The following is a 12,138-nucleotide window of genomic DNA, read 5'->3' as shown; positions in this document are numbered from 1 at the left end:
ATTTTTCTAGAGTATTCAACCTGGTTCTCATAGAACCAACTCTTTATTTTTATACTCTTATCAGTTTACAATGAATTTTATTTAAAGCACATACTTACTATACAAGTACGACTGGCATAAACAGACTAGAAATACATATGACTAACATTTCCTAAACTCTAAACTCCACAGATCGTAGTATGAAATTGTATCAAAAAGTAGCCAGAGAGTAGTTTTCAGGTGCTAGTTAATATGGACGTTAGTTAATATGCTTTACAGAATTAATGGAAATCCTTGGTAAATCAAAGGTCGAGTAAGAGTACTCCTAGTGTAATAATCCTTTTTGTTTAAGTATATGATATAAAGCAGTGGTTTCTTAGAACTTCTTTTTAAACTTCTGTTAAGTGTATAAATATAGCATGAGCTGGGGCTCCTGGGTGACTCAGTCAGTTGGGCATCCTACTCTTGACTTCAGCTAGGTCACGATCCCTGTAGTTGTGGGATCAAGTCCTGCATCAGGCTCTGTGCTGAGGATAGAACTTACTTAAGATCCTCTCTCTCACGCTCTCAAAAATAAATAAATAAATGAAATGTGCAATATGTTACAGATACGTATATGTTATAGTTGGACACGTGTACATACATAATTCATCAATATGCATATATTGAGCAATGTGCTCATTGAGGTAAAAAAAAAAACCTTGAATATTTTTAAGTTATTTCAAATTTATGCTTTAAGGTATGACATGCCAAAATTCATTTATTCCTTAAACTGAAATATAATTGACCTATAACATTGTGTTAGTTTTAGGTGTACTGTGTAATGATTTGGAATGTGTATCTACTGCAAAATGATTACCACAATAATTTAATATCCATCACCACAAATGGTTAACAAAAGTCTTTTTTTTTCTTGTGATGAGAGCTTTTAAGATTTCCTCTCTTAGCAACTTTCAAGTATCCCTCTGGCTTTTTTACTTAAAACTATACCTGAAGAATGGTAGACTGTTAATATCTAAATAAATATTTTTATCTCGATTGTTTGGTTCTGCTGAATATAATTTTCATTCAGAAATAATATGAATTATGCATCCAAAGCAGGGGTGTTAAAATACATTAACATTATGTAATCAATGTATTAGTATCATTAATATGCAGTACTAGCCTATTAATATTAATGCGAGAAGCATAATAAAGTCTTTGTTTTCACTGTGGAGACTGCTGATCAGACTGCAAATCTGATGCATGTGGTCCCAGAGATACACTATGAAACTTGTTGTATATTTATGATATTAACTTCTATACTATAGTGAAGTAATGTACAATGAAAAACCTGTTTGAATTTCTAACAGAAACTTATACCTATTTGAAAGCACTGTTTCAAACCCTGAATGATGATGAGAGAGGACTCTCACATACTCTTTGATACTGTGATGCAGTGTTCATTCTGGGCAGGAGCTTCCTCATTCTCCCTGATTAGAATTTAAATCCATGACTCTTTGTATAAGCATTAGTCACATCATCCCATTGTGTGCCTTTCTCGGTTAGTTGCTTTCTTAATGGTGGTTGTTGGCTCTGTTTACTCTGTAACATTTAATTTTAATTTTAATTTATTTTTTTAATTAGAAAAGCATTTTTATTGTGAAACAACTTCAAGTTTACGGAAAAGATGCAATAACAGTACAGAGAACTCTTATGTATTCGTCATATTCCCTGTTATTTCCACATATGTTTATCATTCTCTTTTCCTCTCTTCTGCATCTATGTGTGAAGAATTTTTTTAACCATTTGAGAGAAAGTTAGAGACGTGATAACTATTGTTAAATCGTTCAGTGCGTATTGCCTAAGAATAAAGACACCAAAATCAAGAAATTTAACATTAATACAATACTATTATCTGGAACATTTCCTTTTCAAGCACCAAATTAAATTGTTCCACATGTGTCCTTGTTTGTTTGTGGAGAGAATAATCTTGCCATTAACATAAATCATGGGGACTACCTGGGTGGCTCAGTCGGTTAAGTGTCCGACTTTGGCTCAGGGCATGATCTCACTGTTCACAAGTTGGATCCATGTGTTGGACTCTGTGCTGACAGCTCAGAGCCTGGAGCCTCCTTCGGATTCTGTGTCTCCTTCTCTCTCTGCCCCTCCCCTGCTCGCTCTCTGTCTGTCTATCTCTCTCTCATTCTCAAAAATAAACATAAAAAAATAAATATAATAATGGAATGGTTGACTATATCTTAGGTTAACTTTAAATATTCTTGTAATTATCAATTTTTACAATGTTTTTGTCTCAAATAGTAATATTATCTGGAAATATATAAGTGGTGCTTATTTCTAGTTGCTAATTAACATATTTGCATTGTAAAGAATTTAACTGCTTTTTAAGTAATTCTAAGATCTTTGTAAAAAGCCTTAAATAAAGCTATGTCAGCTTTTTCCATCTATCAAACAGTCTAAAAACTCATCTGTGTCTCTTAATTAAAAAAGTCTTAGATTGCCTAAATTTTGCCTTTAAAGATTATAAAATTTAAATAAGTAATTGTTATTCTTATGGCAGTATGAGTTTGACTACGTTCATATATTGTTTAGTTGTTTTTTGTTTGTCCCTATTAGCATTTTTATACTAGGTTGTAAAAATGGATCAAATTCATTTTACTTTATTAGCACAATGTGAGCACAGTACTGCAATGATGATTGTTTACTATTAATAAAAGTAAAAAAGAATGTCCGAGTGCTTGGGACACCATAAATAAAAGGCACAGAAGGGTTAAATGTAAAATAGATACCATACCACCACTAAACTAAAAGACAGTTGACATATTTTAATAACAAGGTAAATTTTATGACAAACTTATTTGATATAGAAGGACATTTCATAGTTATAGAATGGTTAGCTATAACAAATCCAAATTTGTATGCCCTGTGAATCTGCTGTGTATTGTTTCTTTTGGTGTTAGTCATGTGGTCCTTTCTTATATGTTGGATTATTTCTAATCAGGGCTAGTTACTTCTAACTGACTATTATTTGAGCCCTAGGATGACATTATCTTCCTTCAAGGAAGATGTGCCTTTGTTTCTAGCAGGTGTCTAGGTTGAGAGCACTAGTAATTCCAATCATCTAGATCCCGTCAGGGATGGAAGGATGTGTAGCTGGGCTTCACTCCAGGTGAGGGCTGGTCTGGATTCAGGTGACCTTAACTCCTAGGGTGTTGCATTGAGGGGCCCAATTTGGCAAGCCCTAAATTCCATTATTTGTTTCCTTAGCAGGTAGGGCTTAGTTCAGTCTGTTAAACTCTGTTCAAATCTTCACCCTCTTAAGATCACTGAAGTCAGATTCTGAAAATTTTATTGACCTTAATCAACTGTAGAAAACTATTTTATAAATATTTATCTAAAAATCTCAGTTTATAACTGAATATGAAGCTGAACTGAGTTATACTTAATGAGTTCCATAACATACAATATGACAGTAGTGTTAAAACTGAGAAACTATGGGAACAAACCCCTGGCTATCTGAAATAACTCTACTGGTATGATATTGTCAAACATTTTTATCCTAAAAAGTAGAAAGTCCTAAGATGGGAAATAGACAAAACCACAATCTGGAGCAGAAAACAGCTCAATGTAAGTACATATATACACACACATATTTTTCACGCACACACGTAATTTGAACATTGTGTAATAAACTTGATCCAATTAACATGTATTCAGTAACTGCAGATATGTTCATTTCATGTGTGCATGGGACATTTACCAAAATTGGTCATAGAATTAGTCTTAATTAATTTCAAAGGATTAATCATCTCCAGACTCTGGCCCCAATAGAATTAAGAAAACTCTCAATAATAATAACTAGAAATTTCTGAATATTTGAAACATACACTTATAGCTGTGTCTTAAGGGTAGGGAAGGATTACTTAAATAATACATAAATGCACCATAAACAAAAATAACACATTTAAAAACTAAGAACTTTGTGCATTCTGAGTCATCAATAAGAGTGAAAAGGCAAACCATGACTAGAAAATAGCTCCTGGAATGCATATGTCTGGTAAAGGAATCATATCCAGGATGCATAAAGAATTTCTACAATCAATACAAAAATCCAATGAAAAAATGAGCAATAGATGAGAATAGACCTATCACAAAGATATCCAGATAACAAATAAATGTAACAAAACATTCAACTGCATTAATCATCAAGGAAATGCAAATTGAAGTAACGATGGAATATTAACATATACTTGTTAAAATAGCTAAAATTATGAAAGACCAATTCAAATATTGGTGAGGATAGGAAATAACAAACTCACTTCTGGTGGAGTACAAAGTTGGTACTAATGCTTTGGAAAATTGTTACTAAAATTTTTTTTTTTTAATGTTTAGTTTTGAGAGAGAGAATGTGAGTGGGAGAGGAGCAGAGAGAGAGGGGAACACAGAGCCTGACACGGGGCTCAAACCCAAGGACCGTGAGATCATGACCTGAGCTGAAGTTGGGATACTCAACTGACTGAGCTACCCACGTACCCTGAAAATTGTTATTTTTTAAAAATTGATTGAATTAGTGTCCTTTGACCCAGTAGTTTTACTCCCTGGTATATATACCTCATCAAAATGTATGCACTTACGCACCAAAAGATATGCATAAGAATGGCATCGAATCATTATTTTCAATAGTCCCAAACTAGAAAACCTAACTAGCTATTTATAGAATAGATCAATAAATTATTCATACAAAGGACTGCTGTACAATGAAAAAAAATTGCTACACACAACATGAACGAATCTCACAAAATGTTGACTAAAGGATAAATAGTATATACTCTATGATCCTATTTATATCAATATAAAACCAGAAAACATAAATCTTATTTTGTTGGAAGGATAGTAGTTGCCTGAAGGATAGAAGGAATAATGAGTTGACAGAGCGCATAAAATAATTTCTGATAATTTTTATCTGCATTTTCATTACTTGGGTGTGTTCACTTTGGGATAACCCACTGGACCTGTATACTCATCATTTGTTACTATTTGTATACTTTTGAATGTGTATTCTATGTCAAGAAAGTTATTAAAAAACAACACGCCAATGTGCCTGACCTGAATGAAAGTGAGGAATGTGGAAAATGGTAAAACTCTAAGATGAGGGAGCTAAAAAGGGACGAAATCACATAGAGCCTTATTGGCCATGAGGAGGAAATTTGGTAATACTTTAATGTGATGGGAAGTCACTGGAGAATTTTGGGCAGGAGAAAACTTCAACTGATTTACATTTATTTAATAAGCTTCCTTGGCTGCTGGGTAGAGAATGGATTGTGGCAAGAACAGAAGCAAGACTAGCCCAGGCAGAGATAGTAGTGACTTCAACTTGGGCTGTTACAGTGGAGATGTGAACCGTGGCCTGATCCAAAGTATATTTTGAGGTAAGAACTATCTAGACAGGTTCATAGATGAGATTGGGAGATCAGAAAGAAAGAGGATGATGCTGAGGTTTTTGGCCTGACCAGCTGGGTGAATGGTGGTGCTATTTACTGAGGGAGCCACTCATTTAAGGAGATTTATTTCTCAATTTATTTCTCAATAAATCAAGAAATTATTTCTGATATATGAACATTGAGAAAAATACTAGAGCTTCAAATGGAGATGTGAAATAGGTGGCCAGGTATGCAATTCTAGAGAAATCAAGATGGAGAAATAATTTAAGTCATTAGTGTTATGGTGCTTAAATTCCTGGGGCTCTTGGAAGAGATCACCTAGGGAACAAATTTGGAAAGAAGAGAGTACAGGTGAAGTGGAACAGAGGAAAGACATCTGATCATTGGGGGGGGGGGGTGGGGAGGAGGGCAGATCAACATTTTGGTGTCAAGGAGAAGAACAAGAACAATTAATGAGACACAAGGAAAACCAGGAGAGTGATGGTATCTCAAAGTCAAGTTAAGTGTTTCCTGATGTAGGGACTAAACAGCTCTGCCAAATGCTACAGATACAATCCAGTTAGATGAAATGAGATTTGACTAGTGGGTTTGGAAGGATGCAGGGGGAGTATTTGAGAAGAGTCAGGAATAAGAATGATATCTTACATTTGGGGAATAAGTCTGTACAGTATAACCATTAATCCAATAAAAATTGAAGACTTTGAAGCCTTTTTAGTCTAGCAAAGGAGTTTAAAAAGTATATAACAGTAAATTTTTAAAGATTCAAGGGAGGGCTTATTGTAAACAACCTATAATGGATTCTTTTATATAAGATACAAAATTTAGATATGAATCTGCCATGTAGTTGCTATATCCCTTTGAACATTGATCAGCATTTATATTTGTAGTATCTCCAAGCGAGGTGGCTTGCATTTTCCCAGCTTTCCTCTTAATTGAAAGGCTTTTAAAATTGGCTCCTAATGGTACTTATGGCAAGGATCTCTTATTCTGAAAGTTTGTCATTATTAATTTTTTCTAAAATCTTGAAGTGTTTGATTTCATTCATTGTTTTTTCAGCTATGGGTGAAACAGAAGGTATCATGTAACAACAAGATAAAGCACTGAATCAATGAGTACAGGATCTGTAGTTTCTAGATCAAAGAATATGGGGCTCGTAAATTTCTTTCTCTATTGATATCAAGAGGTAGATAAGGCCCTGTGTAGAGAAGTTGGGCTGTTAGGTGGTTCTCTTGCCAAGTAAGGAGGATTTCAGGAGATAGAATGGAAATGACTAGTCAGGGATGAGCTCTGTTAGCAGGAAAAAGGGCACAAGGCAGCTTATACTGTGTGATGCTGAAGCTTGACAGGATGTAGATCTGGTTCTAATCAAAAATGTGGTGAGAGACTTTTTTAATTGAAAACATGGACTTAATGAAACAGATGCAGAAAAGAGAATGGAGCAGTTATTAGACAAGCACAGCGATTACACAGGAATCCATAGACAAAATCTGTAGCGTAGCTTGCCTTCCTAAAAATTGAACTGCAAGTGTGGACTTGAGGCAAATTTAAGTAGTATGTTTGTCATTTTTTCTCTCCAACTGTGTCCGCTGCTTTTTGTATGTTTGCTTTGTTCTCTGTGCTGTACAGGCTGCATGCAGCCTTCTCCATGTATTTGTCTTCACCCTATGTAGTTTCTGCTTTAACTTGGCTCACATGTCTTCGGCTCAAATTTCAAATGACCTTTAAGCTTTGGCTGTCATCAACTCACAGCTGCCCACCATGTTTTAGTTTAAATACCTGACAGTGAGAATCTTGTCTAATGCACTTTTCTTTCTCCCCCTTTGCTCCCTGGGCCTTACAGTTCTGGTGTAAGGTGCCTCAATTGGGTGCCCATCCCTAGTTCAGCCACCGCTCAGGGAAGGGCAAAGTCTCTGGGCAGAGAAGTTTCCCATAGAGAAAGGGCAGCAATGGGGCAGGTAGTATTCTTCTTTAGTATGTTTTCCTCACTTTAAAATTATATGATTAATTGAAATTGTAAAGGCTTGGAATTTTGGAGGAATGGCATGAAGGCCCTGTGGCTGGTGGAATAAGCATAGCAAGTGTGACGGGAGATGAGGTCAGAGGTGAGCTGGGCCATACTATGTATACCTTGCTTGCCATGGATCAGTTTGAAGTGTGTGTGTGTCTCATATAAATATTCATGTTTGTTCAAATATGTGTTAGAGATACACAGGGAAAAAATCTGAAGGGTTACATACCAAATTAATAACTTTATCTGGAAAAAAGAGAGGAGACTAGGATTGGGGCTATGGTCAGATTTAATAAAGGGGGATATAGTCCTTGCTATTTGTGGAATTCAGGGTTAATTAAAAGAGGTAGGAGGCAATAACCAGAGGAGTATGGTTGGAAACAGGGTCAGTCAGTGAGGCCTGGAGATCTACCTACTGTGCAACCCGAGAGGGAGGCAGTTCTGAGTCTGGGGACTCAAAAGAACAAAGTCCAAAAACTGGGAGTCCATTCCAACTCTAAGTTCTTAGCAAGACATTCCTGAACACTGATAACTTTCATCTACAATTTGATAAACTGAAGTGGGGAGTAGAATATGAAGCAAGGACTTTTAAAATAGTATAATAAATTATTAATGAAACTAGTAATGTTCTATTTTCATTAAAATTTGTAAGATTGTGATCTTGGAATACATACAATTGAATTTGGGTCAGTGTTGTCAGTTGACTGTGTCATGATAGAATACCTATAACGATGATATTTACCTGTACAAAGAGTATCGGACATTGTAGATTTAACTTATAAATGTTGACACCAAAAGATGTAGGTGGTGGCTGAAGAATTATATTCACTTCCGTGTTTATTTGCATGGTTTTCTAAAATTTAAGCTTAGCATACAGAACATAAAATTTGTAAGAAATTGCATGTGTTTTTGAGTGTTTTCTTAAAACTGAGTATGAAAACACTTCAAAGAGTTGAAGAAATTGTAACGAAAGATTAGAAGAACCAGATAGAGGTGAGGCCCTTTCTGTTTAGTTAATGCTTATAGAACTCTTAAGTGCCTGGCATTGTTCCACATACTTTATATGTTTTAACTCCTTTAATACTGTGATGATGAAGAGTACACTGGTTAAAAAGAACCAAGAATGAGAAGAACTAAAACAATCTAACAGAAATTCTGAATAATGTAAAAAGAACACAACATAGGAAATGTGTGTATAGTGTGAACTCTGACATGAACTGGATACTTAGTCATTACACGTATACCTCTTATTTCATTGTATTCAAATATGTTTTTTCAAATATGTTTATTCAAAGATGACTATTAAGTTTGCCCTTTTCAGTGACATTCAACAAATCAGAGACTTTTGGCCAGATCTTATCTTCTAAAACTTGTGTTCAGTAATCATTTTTTAGAAGTTGTATAGTTGGCCGTTAAATGTTGTATCTGATAAAACCAGTGTTGCCAATATTCTGAAATACACAAATGAAACCATGAAATAGGTGAATGAATAAAATGTGTTAATATTCTATTTAAAGCTATTGAAATTAGCTAGAATAACTTGGTTGTGCTCCTCTGATGAATGGTCCCGCCAACAGCAGCACTCAGTGGTTCTGGGAAGAGTCACTGTTCTGTAATGCTGTATCTGATTTGAAATGAGAGGGAATGGGGGAAGAGGGCATGAAACATAGCAAAAAACACTGATTGAAAACAAATCTATTCCACATATCACGGCTACCCATATATTTTTTGTCCAGTAAGTTGTCCTGAAATTATGTGTTTCAGGGTTTTCCTCCAGTGTATCCCCTAAAAGAAATTCTTGTGGAATATAATTTACTTGGTTTAAAATGTTTTGCCTTATTTTCCTAGGGAGTTGGTGTCTCAGTTCATGGGCAATTCCGAGTGGCTACTGAGAAGTCTCTCTTTGCAATGCCAGAAACAGCAATCGGTAAAAACCTCCAAATTTTTCATAATCATTTTTAGAATTATCTTTTGATATGTTTCAGATTACACTGTTGTTAAAGGAATTGATGGAATCTTGTTGAGATAACAGCAATGAAAGAGATCTTTAAGAACTTAGAATAGGAAGACACCTGGAAGTTGTATTAGCTCAGTAATTGTATCTGAAAACACGCAAGCAAGAATATTTAATTGGCAGCACTAACAAATTGTACTTAATTTTAGGTAAAGTATTACTAGGGGAAAATAGTCTTATATTCACATCTATGATCCTTTTTGAAATTTTTGTATATGGTATGAAATATAGATAGAAGGTCTAGGTCAAGTTTTATTATTTTACCTATAGACATGTGGTCATTCACACACTGCATTTGAAGAAAGCTATTGTTTCTCCACTGATGGCTTCTGTATCTTTATATATATTCTATTTATGCCAACCCCACCCTGCCTTTTTTTTTTTTTTTTTTTTTTTTTTAATTTGGGAGAGAGAGCACATGTGCGTGTGAGCAGGGGAGGGGGAGAGGGTATTGTAAACAGGCTCCATGCTCAGCTCAGAGCCCGACTCAGGGCTCAATCCCACGACCCTGGGATCATGACCTGAGCCAAAATCAAGAGCTGACATCCAACCAACTGAACCACCCAGGTGCCCCTACACTGTCTTGATTGTTGTTGCTTTATAAAGAAGTTAGGTAGTGATAACTGACTAAGCCATCCAGTCACCCCAACTTTTGCTTTTTTTTAATTATAATGTCTTGGCTTGGGTCTCTTTGGGTTCATCTTGTTTGGGATTCTTTGATTCTTGGACCTGGATGTCTGTTTCTTTCCCCAGGTTAGGGAAGTTTTCAGCCATCAATTCCTCAAATAAGTTTTCTGCCCCTTTCTCTCTCTCTTCTCCTTCTGGGGCCCCTATAATGTGAATATTTGTATACTTGATATTTTCCTAGAAGTCTCTAAGTCCACCCTCATTTTTTAAAATTCTTCTTTCTTGGGGCGCCTGAGTGGCTCAGTCGGTTAAGCACCCAACTTCGGTTCACATCATGATCTCATGGTTCATGAGTTCGAGCCCTGCCTTGGGCTCTGTGCTGACAGCTAGGAGCCTGGAGCCTGCTTCGGATTCTGTGTCTACCTCTCTCTATCTATCCCTCCCCTACTCGTGCTCTCTCTCTCTCTCTCTTTCTCTCTCTCTTTCTCAAAAATAAACATTAAAATTTTTTTTAAATATATGTAAAAAAATAAAATAAAATTCTTTTTTCTTTTTGCTGTTCTGATTAGGTAGTTTACTCTGCCAGATGCTGACCTGTTCTTCTATATCATTTCAGTTATTCTTCAGCTTTGGTTCCTATATTTTCTAACTCTGTGTTGAAGTTTGTTCATTCTTGAGTTCAGTGAGTGTCTTTATGACCATTACTTTGAACTCTTTATCAGGTAAATTACTTATCTCCGTTTCATTAAGGTCCCCCCTCCCCCACCCCAAGATTTTATCTTCTTTTGTCTGGAACATACTCCTGTGTCTCCTCCTCTTGTGTGTGTGTGTATGTGTGTGTGTGTCCTGTGAATTAGAATAGCTACCTCCCTCTTTTAGTCTTAAAGAAGTGGCCATGAGTTAGGAGCATCCTCTGTGTAGACTGGTATGTCTGGCAGCTTTGGCTGGTTGGAGTGGAGCAGACATGGGCCAGGAGTGTGCTGCTCTGGGGTTACCTTGGCAGGACAGCTGGGGCTGTGGTGGGCACCTTCAGGGGACAGCCGGAATTGTTGTGGGCTAGGAACCTGGGACTTGCTAGGGCAGCCCTACTAAGTTGACTAGAGTGCCTGGACCCTGCTCCCATCTGCACTATGAAGCTGGAGGGGGCATATAAAATGTGGTGCTTGCTGGCACCTCTGACCCCAGAGAGTTCCAGCAGTTATCACATTGGGAGTGGTGTTCCTGTGGTTACTATGTCTCTGTCTCTCCTACTCTTATGTATGTGGTTCCCCCTATCATTTTTTGTGCAGAAGCTGTTCAATCAGTTCTCGGTTCTTTTTCTGCAAGAATTGCTCTATATTTAGATTTAGATCTGGTATGTCTGTGGAAGAAGGCAAATTCAGGCTCTTCCTAAGCCACCATCTTGAACTGCCATCTGAAATACAATTGATTCTATACTGACTTTGTGTTCTGCAAACTTGCTAAACTCATTATTTCTAGTAGATTTTTTTTTTGTAGGTTGTATTAGATTTTTTTTTTAATTTTTTTTAACGTTTATTTATTTTTGAGACAGAGAGAGACAGAGCATGAAGAGGGGAGGGTCAGAGAGAGGGAGACACAGAATCTGAAACAGGCTCCAGGCTGTGAGCTGTCAGCACAGAGCCCAACGCAGGGCTCGAACTCACGGACCACGAAATCATGACCTGAGCCGAAGTTGGCTGCTTAACCGACTGAGCCACCCAGGCGCCCCTGTATTAGATTTTTTGTATAAATAATTATACCATTTACAAATAAAGTCAGTTTTACATTTTCCTTTCCAATCTGGATAGTATTTACTTATTTGTTTTTTGCACTGTATAGAACCTCCAATACAATGTTGAATAGATGTGTTGAGTGTGGGTATTCCTGCCTTGTTCTTGGTCTTAGGGAAAACATCCAGTCCTTCAAGTAGGAGGTTAGGTATAAGTTTTTCATTAGGTGCCCTTTATCAGGTGTCCTTTATCAGCAATTCCTAAATTGCTGAGGGTTTTTATTAGGAATGGATTTTGGATCTCTAAAGCCAAAACTTTTTCTGCATTAGTTGAGATGAT

General features: G+C 36.3%; 1 protein-coding gene across 4 annotated transcripts in view; it reads left to right on the top strand.

Moving 5' to 3' along the window:
* HIBCH (3-hydroxyisobutyryl-CoA hydrolase) overlaps positions 1-12,138 on the top strand; it is a 95,149-nt gene that overhangs the window by 46,562 nt on the left and 36,449 nt on the right. For all 4 annotated transcript variants that reach the window (XM_045480518.1, XM_045480517.1, XM_045480516.1 and 1 more), the window contains one exon: positions 9,277-9,355. In XM_045480518.1, the coding sequence (XP_045336474.1) occupies positions 9,277-9,355 (79 nt within the window). The remainder of the gene's footprint in view (positions 1-9,276; positions 9,356-12,138) is intronic.

Source organism: Leopardus geoffroyi, chromosome C1 (assembly GCF_018350155.1).
Source record: "Leopardus geoffroyi isolate Oge1 chromosome C1, O.geoffroyi_Oge1_pat1.0, whole genome shotgun sequence".
Taxonomy (NCBI): domain Eukaryota; kingdom Metazoa; phylum Chordata; class Mammalia; order Carnivora; family Felidae; genus Leopardus; species Leopardus geoffroyi.
Note: the sequence above shows the minus strand (reverse complement) of the source record. Positions and strands in the feature narration are given on the sequence as shown.